This window comes from Ursus maritimus, unplaced genomic scaffold (assembly GCF_017311325.1).
Source record: "Ursus maritimus isolate PB19 unplaced genomic scaffold, ASM1731132v1 scaffold_19, whole genome shotgun sequence".
In the NCBI taxonomy this organism is placed as follows: Eukaryota; Metazoa; Chordata; class Mammalia; order Carnivora; family Ursidae; genus Ursus; species Ursus maritimus.
This window is the reverse complement of record NW_024424341.1, coordinates 28,438,777-28,448,641: the sequence shown is the minus strand read 5'-3', so window position 1 is coordinate 28,448,641 and position 9,865 is coordinate 28,438,777. Positions and strand designations below refer to the sequence as shown.

The following is a 9,865-nucleotide window of genomic DNA, read 5'->3' as shown; positions in this document are numbered from 1 at the left end:
ATTGCTCAGTGTTTGATGATGTGCCTATGCATACATTAACATGGAAAGCAATTCGATATGTATTTTAAGATTAAAACACTGTATTTAGGTAGATGAAGATTTTAAGCAAAGTTAATAATGACTTCTGTGGATAGAGACAATTTTTCTTTTTTGCTTCTTTGCATCCTCTAATTTTTCTGTATTGAACATGCAGGATTTATAGAAGAGTACAGACGTTTTTCATTCTATTCTATAACATACCTGTTTATTTACAAAAGAAAGTTTCGTTTCTCCTCATATTAGCCATGCTATAACTCAGTAGTAGTTTTCTTAAGATGGCAGGAAAAGAGGAAAAAGTACAAATGCTGATACTGGCTTTGATAACAAGTTCAGAGGAGAAAATACTTGGATTATCCATGACTTTCAATTATTTATGCCGTCAATTCCACTGAAAATTGACCGCTGAGTAAATAAAATGTTGGCAATGTGCTGTCTCTGTCTGAGGTTTAGATTTACTAGGTCTTCCTCCTAGAAGTGAGATTTCGACTTTCAGTGAGGTTCTTCAAAAATGTTTGCTGTCAAGTAATGCGACGATACAGTAGCAGGCAATTTATTGCAATGGTTTGGATTAAAGAGATGGTGTAGGCAAGTTCTTTTGCATGAGCTCTTCAACCTCAGGAGAGAATATACATGAACGCGATTGTCCCACGCCTCAGGCTCCGGAAAGATCCGAGAGATCTTTTCCTGACAACTTTACCCCGCCAGAAAGTTCAAATAAAGAGCGGTGAAACGCTAGTTCTGTTTTCCTCCTTGTGGGCTGGGCACGAGGTGACTGACGAAGGTTTCTACCAATTGTACGAGGCCCCCTCGCGCGTGGTCTCGCCTCGTCAGTTTACGAGGCTCAGCCAATGAGAGAGTCGCTTTTTCAGTCAGCGGCGACCTAAAGAAGAAGAAAGCAGGGTACTGGCCGCCGTCTAGGACTGCTGCCCAATAGGAGCAGGCCGCGCCCGCAACTCAGGCGGGCCGCTTGAGCTGCTCAGGAAGTGGCTGTTGGCCCGGGTTTGTGCGAGTTCTTCCAAAAAACGGCCGCGACCGTGGCGATTTTCCAAGCCCCACGGTGTCCTCCAGGCCTTAGGTAAGGCGGCGTTTGCCACTGCGCAGGCCTTGGGCCCCTGGCTCCACGGTAACTTCCCGGGCTTGATCCCTGGCTGCGGGGCCTGGGGATGCCCCACGAGGGGAGTTACGCGGGCGGGCACGGAACCTGGCGGCCTGGGGAGGTTCGGCCGCTGCGGGTTGCCCCAACCGTCGGGCCCGAGGCGCCCGAACCCAAGCTTTTTCGGACTTGCTCGGGGCGGGCGCCTGTGGTTGCGGGGGCGGGGGGCGGCGAAGGCAGGAGCTGAGTTCGCCGCGGGCGGCTCTCGGGCGAGCCGAGCTTCCAACTCTTCATGTGCAAATGTGAGTGCTCTCCCGCTGAGCGCCCGTTCCTGTCATTGCTTTCCGGCAGCACTGTGACGTAAATACTTTTATTATCCCAGTTTTAGAAGTGAACAAGTTGAACGGAGAGGCTAGGAAACCCGGGTGCGTAAGATGCCGCAGGTAGTACGCGACAGAGCGGGAATTTGAGCCGAGGTCGGCTGGACTCGGTGCTGCGGCCCCTTATCCTGGTGATTGGCGGCCGTCGTCCCGCTTGGTGCGGACATTGATCTGAGTAACAAAGTTTGGAAAGATGACACGGGGGAGGTTCACGTTTGAAGCGGCCAGTCTCCTGTCACACGGAGAAGATAGCGTTAGTATGGCACGCCGAGGTCAAGGACGGGGCTGCTCCAAGCTTGGCGTGCCCAGCCGACGGTCTTTTTGGCTCTTCTCGGCTAGCCCAAGGGCTGGAGGATATATCTTTGCCCACATGGATCGGCCAGCTCTGCTCTAGACCGCCGCTGTTTCAAAGAACTTTCTGCCAGGATGAGAATGTTCTTTATTTCCTAGATCTCTGTCTTTATCCAGTGCTGTTATGTTCTTAGATGTTGGGAAGTTGATTGGTTGGTGGTTTTGGTTTTGATTTCTTTTTTTAGCTATATGGTGGATAATTCTGTAAGTATTTAAGCACCTGCTGTGTACTTGTTGCTATGGAGGATACCAAGATGAATCGTTTGGATTCGGCTGTCTGCCTTATTGTTCTAATCAGATCTAATCTATGACGGGATGAAATTTCCTTTCTAATATTTAACCATATGAAAAGTACACAGAATGATTAAAAAAAAAAAAAAGACCTGTGTACTCACCATCTAGATCTGACAGATCTTGTCGTTGACCTTTTGCTGTAATTACAATCGCATCCTTTTTTTTTAAAGAAAAAAATATATATATGTATATGCATGTATGTAGTTGAAGCCCCACGTGTATCTGAACTCTCCTTTTCCAGAATTTGGAATTTTTCATGCCCGGGCTTGTTTCATACTACAATGCATATATTTATAAGTCCAGGTAGTAGCATGGTTTTGCATGTTTTTAAGTGTCCTAAAAATGGAATTATAGCGGATTCCTTTATAACCTGCTTTTTTTTGTTTGATGTAATTTTGAAGGTTTACTGTGTTGGAGTTCTTAATGGGAAGAGAGCTTATGGTTCCGTATTTTTGCTTTACTCTCTTCTCCACTTTCTTGAGTTCTTTCTGGTAGTTCAGTTAATCAGGTATCCTGGCTTGACATTTTAATTTTATTGTCCTTTTTGACTGTCTTTTAGTTTACTTTCTAAAAGAGTTCCTCGACTTTATCTCGACCCTTTTTTTTTTTTTTTTTAAGATTTTGCGCGCGCGTGCGCGCCCACACACCCACACCCACACATACGCGCGCAAAACCGGCAGCGGCAGGGAGAGGGAGAAGCAGGCTCCCCGGGATCATGACTGGAGCCAAAGACAGACGCTAAACTGACTGAGCCACCCAGGCGCCCCTCTTCCAATCCTCCTATTAAATATTTTATTTTGGCTATGATTTTTCATTTCCAAGAGCTCTTGTTTTTTAATTTGTCCTTTTTCCCCCGTGCATTCTTTTACTTTAAGTTTGAGGGAGTTTTTTTGTTTTGTGTTTGGTTTTTTGTTTTTGTTTTTTAGTTTTTCTTCCATTGTTTTCTCTTCTTCCCTCCAAGTTTCTTTTGTTTTGTCTGCTTTGGTCTGTCTCTCATGTTGGAGGCTTTGCTCAAATGTCAATTGATCCTTGGCTGTTTGTTTTTAAAGAGGGTCCCCTTCTCCCAGAAAACAGATTGGAAACTCTGTATGAGTGGCTGAACCATATCAACCAGTAGGCTTTTACTGTTAAATAGGTGGACAGGGACTCAGCCATTTTATTGAGGGATTCACAACAGTCAGTATTTATAGATCTTTTTTTCTTGAGCTGGTTTTCTCTAGTGAACAGCCCTCTAATCTCCTGCCCTGTGTAGAGAATGTGTATAAACCAGCATATTGTGTCGTGGATCTGAGCAGGGAAAAAGCTGAGGAGAAGAGTTGGAAGGGCTCACACTGTTCAGTGTGTAGACTTGCACTCATCTCCTTATTTTCGCTGCTGTGCTGTACCCATGCAGGTATTAAGCCTGGCTGGCACGGACCGCCCGTTTTCTACAGCATAGGCGGACGAGGTGTGTGTTTGGCTGGCTTTTTGTTCGCTTGAGACAGGCTTTCAACCGGTCCTGTCTTTCAGCTCCATCTTTCAACACTGTCCTCTGTGGTGCCCAGTGTCTGCACTCCCCTCAGTGGGATCAGCTTGCTTCTCAGGAGCTGCAGCCGCCCTTCTTTGCAGGCACTTGGGTTTGATCTTTTCAGCTCTACTAAGAAGTTACCAGTTCCAGTAAAAATTGCCTATCTCTTAACTTGTTTTAAGTTGTCTTGTAATTTATCTTTTCTTAAATGCCTTTGTGGGCTATGTGTCATGTTCATGGGTTTTCGGGAATGACTAGAAAAAGAAAGCTAAGTGTGCCTGTATCCCCCATGTTTATTGGAATTCCTGTTACTGACTCAGCCCGCTCCAGTCTGGCCTCTGGGCCCATCACTTCGGGGAAACTGCTCTTTTCTAGGCTGTGGGTCATCTCCATGTTGTTAAATGTAGTGATCGCTCTTCTGTATTAGACACACTTGACCATTCCGTTCTTGAAACATTCTTCCAAGACCCCATGCTCTCCCAGGTTTCCTCCTCTTTCATAGTCTTTTTTCTGGGTTCTCTTCCTGCTAACTCTTGGCCTTTTTTTTTTTTTTGTAAATATTTTATTTATTTATTTGACAGAGATAGAGACAGCCAGCGAGAGAGGGAACACAAGCAGGGGGAGTGGGAGAGGAGGAAGCAGGCTCATAGCAGAAGAGCCTGATGTGGGGCTCGATCCCAGATCGCCAGGATCACGCCCTGAGCCGAAGGCAGACGCCTAACCGCTATGCCACCCAGGCGCCCCTAACTCTTGGCCTTTTATAACGTGTGTCTTGGGTTCGAGTCCTTGGCCCACTTTTCTTCTATCTCTGTTCTGTAGTAGTTTAATCTGTCCCGTGATTTTAAGTAGCATGTCTGCCCTTAGGGTTCTTAAAGCTGTCTGCTGCTTGCCATCTCCTGCTCCCACTCTGGCCCAAGCGTCTGTGACCACTGGTTTACACCCCCGTAAGGAGCCTGTGAACTGGTTGGCTTGCTTACAGCCTTGCTCCCCCTGCACTCCTGCTCCCCCTGCAGTCCATTCCTAACACAGAAGCAACTCCTTACCGACGCCTTTTGTGTTAGTGTTCTGCCTCCTCAACCTCATCCCATCCTCGCACTCTTCCTTCTTGTGCTCATTGCATCTGCCCTGTTTCTCAGTTTCACCAAACCCATGCTCATCAGGGACCTCTGTACTGATTTCCTTCTGAAACTCTTCCTTGGCTCTTCATATGGCCACCTTCTTTTAATCCTTCACGCCTGGGCTCAATTTTCACTCTTTGAAAGAGTATCCAAAATGGTGCTCCTTGGGGCACCTGGGTGGCTCAGTCAGTTTAGTGTCTGCCTTCAGCTCAGGTCATGATCCCACAGTCCTGGGATGGAGCCCCGAATCTGGGTTCTTGCTCAGCGGGGAGTCTGCTTCTTCCTCTGTGCTTTCTCTCTCTCACTCTCTCTCTCTCTCTCTCTCTTTCTCAAATAAATAAATAAATCTTAAAAATAAAATAAAATGGTGCTCCTTCACTCCTACTCCCAAGACCGGATATCACAATGTATAACTTCCACATTTATTTATTTTCCCATTTGCTAGAATGTAAAATCTGTTACACAGTTGTATCCTGTCATCACCTCTGTGGGGTATCTGACTACTTAACAGGTGCTTAATAAATATTTCTTGAGTGGATTAACATAATGGAATTAGAAACAAGAAACAATGAAGGGGACGTGCCAGGTGCTTGATAAATATGGTAAATGGGCTAATAATTGCATTAGAGATGGGAAACAAAAATACTGAAAAGGACAGAGCAAATAAAGTTTGGTCAGCCTTTTTGGAGAAATTAGGTAAATTTCTATTTTGAGTTAGTATTGAGTTAATTTTGCAACTGTAAAAATGTCCCTTCTTTGTTTATCCTTTGTAACTTGGTGCTGTGAAAGATGAATATTGCCTATGCCTACTAAAATCAAATACAGCATATATTTAGGTAAATGTCTGTATTTGGGTCACAACAAAGAACTGCTAGAGGTCTGGGAAATTTAAGACACAAAAGTTCAGTCCCCTTTTTTTTCTTAGATCTTTCTGTTTTAGAAGCTAGTGCTATGATCATATGCCTTCATGTTTTCAAAGGGCAAACTGGAAGACTAGTTATAAGTACTTGTTACGGAGAAAAAAGTTACTGATTAACAAACACTTGTGACTTAGGAGATTTTAGTTACTTATTTTAAGATTCTCAGTTTTGCCAAGAATGATGTGAAATAGAAGTTCTAGAAGACTTAGATATGATTATATCAGCTATATGGCATGTTTTATCTGTTTTACTGATACTTTTTACGAATCTTCTCCAGAGATGGCTCAGGAAGCAATGGAATATAATGTTGACGAGCAATTAGAGCATCGTGCTGCAGAGCAGCCTGTTCCTGCTGAAGTGGTCAGCACCCAAGGGGGGCCACCCCCGCTCCAGCCTCTACCTACTGAAGTGGTCAGCAGCCAAGGGGGGCCACCCCTGCTCCAGCCTGCTCCTGCTGAAGGGACCAGCAGTCAGGTGGGACCGCACCTGCTGCAGCCTGCTGCACAGCTGTCTGTTGACCTGACCGAGGAAGTGGAGCTGTTGGGAGAAGATCGTGTGGAGAACATTAATCCAGGAGCTTCAGAGGAACATAGGCAGCGATCTCGTGTTAACCGCCCCATCCCAGTGTCTTCATTGGATTCAATGAACAGCTTCATCAGTGGGCTGCAGAGACTTCATGGCATGCTGGAATTCCTGAGACCCCCTTCAGACCACAATGTGGGACCAGTGAGATCGAGGAGGAGGAGGGGGTCTGCATCACGCAGGTCAAGAACTGCGGGGTCTCAGAGGACAGACAGTGCCAGGTAAAAATATGTTACAGTCTTGGGATTAGTGCCAAGTTGGGAATTATGAGCACTGGTTATGACCCAGTGCTACCGAGGCTTGACAGTATGACTTTTGGCAAAGTCAGGTAGCCTTTCTGAACCCCCAGTTCCTCACAAGTCAGATGAAAAAAAAAGTGCTTGCTTTATTTACTTCACAGAGTCATTGAAGGAATAAGTTACACTGATGTGCTTTGAAAATAGGTGGTAGTTTGTTGGGGATGGTTTCTGTAGGGGCTGGCTCTTCTTTAGATCATTTGCATATCAGAAAAGTGTTTCTTTTAACCTAGAAGCCCACACTCTAGTTACCCAGTATCCATCGTTCGTTGGCACTCCATGTAATGGTGCAGTAGACTTTGGTAGACAGGTGGGCTGGATTTAGAGAAGCCTTGTGAAAAGTAAAATGTGAATTAATTTAGAACTTATCTGACTAGTGGGGAAACATTCCAGCCCTCCTCACCTGAGAATGTGTTGCAGAAAATAATTTTCTTTCATAATTTTTCATTTGAACTTGCCTCTTGAAGAGCTTAGCTGTCAAGTCTTGACAGGGTTACTATAAAAAATAACCACTGGCTATGCCTTGCCTGTTTTTTAACTTCCTCCTGCTTTATTTGAAATACTTTATTTTACATTTGGCCTCCTAAATGTTTTCATAATGCTTAAAAAGATTGAATTCAACATCTTCATTTTATATGTGAAGGAAACTTGGACCCTGAGAAAGTGTTTTGTTCAGGGTTTCATAGCTACTGTGAGGGACAAGGTTGAGTTGGTATTGGAACCTGGATCTGACTCATTTTCTATCCAGGCACATAGAGGAAGCGTCAGTCATACCCATTTCTTTTCTTAACATTGTGAAAATAATGAGATATACTAAAAAGCAATAGCTAGGCCATCTATTGACTATGTTTTACAAATGAGGAAGCTGATGGAATAATTCGTGTTCTGACTAGGGTAACTCTGGAATTGGGATTGTGCCCCTTTTTTTTTTTTTTAAGATTTTATTTATTTATTTGGCAGAGAGAGACAGCCAGAGAGAGGGGGAACACAAGCAGGGGGAGTGGAAGAGGAAGAAGCAGGCCCCCAGCGGAGGAGCCTGATGCGGGGCTCGATCCCATGACATTGGGATCATGCCCTGAGCTGAAGGCAGACACTTAACCACTGAGCCACCCAAGCACCCCTGGGATTGTGCCTTCTGATCCCAGATTCAGCATCCTTTTCCATGGATGCTCCTGATTACCGTAGGGGGGGGAGCAGGGGGATGCTGCTGTTCCTTTGGCTCTAGTCTCTAGCCTGGTCATCTCTGGGTGTGACCCGTCAGGGATGATGTGCTTGGTTTTGTGTTGACAAGCGTTTCAGCTGCATGTTACTGTTACTCGAAGGTGTCATTTCTTCTGGTTATGAAGGCAGAGTAAGATTTTACATGTCAGTGTCATCGGTGAAGGCACCTTATAGTGCAGCTTGGGAGCCCTTTCAGAGTCTGTGGGCTGAGAGTTGAAATGACGTCCACAGGAACTGGCTGACTGCCAAGAGACCTCAGTATTCCTCAGCCTTGGTTGTTCATATACTTCTTTCGGCAGGGGGGAGTGGGGGCAGATTTGATTGCTTTTGGTGGGAGACTTCCATTAACCAACTCACAGGAGAGTGACACTTAGAAATCAAATCCCCGTTTACGGAGAGAAATAGAAATGCTACAGAGACCAAAGTCTCTTGCTGGCATGGTCAGCATGATTCTCCTGGAAGAAATTTATACAGAGAATCTAAACTCTAATCAGAAAATTGCTTGACGTGTGTAGAATCTGTGCTCAGAGACTGGGTTATGGAGTTTAGATGTGAAAGGATATCAGTTGAGCTCTTTGACTGACGGTTGTGCTTCTTTCTTCAAAAGGAAATAAACCTAAACAGCCAGGGATTGTGCAGTTTAGTGGAGAAAACATGGATTCTGGAGCCAAATAAATGTGGTGTTAAAACTTTTTTCCCCTAAATACTGTGTTGGGAGCAAATTCCACACTAAATTCATATAAAAATAGGAGATTTTCTAGGACTGATTGCTTATTATACCTTCTGAATTTCTTAACTGGAATTTCTCGTTATGGTGTTTGGCATTGACTCGCCTGACAGCCTATCTCTGGGTCAGGTGTTGAGAGCCTGGCGAGGGTGGGCAGCTTTTGCCTTAGACTCCACTGAGAAGCCAAAGTTGGGGGGAGCTGAGTAATGAGGTATTTTTCCCAACAGGCTTCTCAGCCAAGGTCACAGACTCCTTTGCTGTTTCTTTGTTTGAGGCTGCTTGATTCTGGCTGTCAGCGTCGTCACTCATTCATCAAATATTTCTAATACTCCACTATGTGAGAGACAGAACTTTGCCTTGGAGATACATTGTGAACAGGACAGATCAGGGTACCTGTTCTTATGGAGCTTATGGAATCTAGGACTACAGAGGGTAAGCAAGGGGCAAGAACTTATTATACTGTTATTTAATTCAGCTATGATAAGTGCAGGGAAAGAGGAGGATTTCTTGGGTTTCAAGATTGTACACCCAGAGGGAAACCCTAGCACTGCCTCCTGATGATGGTAGCTCCCCTTTCCTTTGTCCCCATCTGATCTTGGAAATGCCTTTTGCTATATTAAAGCAATGTTAATGAGTATGGGTTTTTTTAATCACTTAAATTTTTACCAGTTTCTATTGCAGAATGCTCAATATGCATGCCAGTAGCCTAACTATTAGCCTAACTTTAGTGTGGATTTCATTTGATTAAAATGATAATTAGGAGACACTGTTCTTATGTGCAGATTCTCATGTTAGCTATAGCTGCTGTTAGCACACGGTTGCCAAAATTAGTTGGTAGATGTGCTTATTAGCATTTTTAAAAAAGAAAACCTGAGTGACATAAAAAATGGCAGAGTTAGGACCTCCAAAACAACTGCAAAATCAGAGTCAACTTTCAGGACTGTGGAAATTAAGCAGATGCTTAAAGTGATTCAGGGAGTGAATATTTAAAAAACAGCTGAATATCGGAACAGTAAGCTTCCTGGCATTCTCTGTTCCCATATCCGTCTTCAGCTTGATGGTAACGGTGAAAACCAGGTGCCTGCAGTCACAGTGAAAACCAGCAAGCAGCCTGACAGCCACAAGAGGGAGTAGATTGGGATTGGAGCTCCTTCAAAGCTTCATTCCCAGAGAATTCTTTTTGTCCTATTGGGTGGTTTCCTGGAAGATGCCACTTGCAGGGCTCTTTCTGACTTAGCAGTATGCCCAGTCTAAAAAGCTGAAAGCCTTTTCCCTAGAGGCTACCTGAGGTGGTGCATAACCATGGGGCAAACTAACTAAAGAGCTTAAAAGGAAAA

The 9,865-nt window shown here is 44.6% G+C and overlaps 1 protein-coding gene across 1 annotated transcript in view; it reads left to right on the top strand.

The window, feature by feature from the left end:
• The first annotated feature begins 326 nt into the window (after window positions 1-326).
• The window catches only part of RFWD3 (ring finger and WD repeat domain 3), a 42,740-nt gene continuing 33,201 nt past the window's right edge, over window positions 327-9,865 (top strand). Inside the window, exons 1-2 of the mRNA XM_040633581.1 lie at window positions 327-1,114; window positions 5,980-6,505. Of these exons, the coding sequence (XP_040489515.1) occupies window positions 5,982-6,505 (524 nt within the window). The 5' untranslated portion in view covers window positions 327-1,114; window positions 5,980-5,981. The remainder of the gene's footprint in view (window positions 1,115-5,979; window positions 6,506-9,865) is intronic.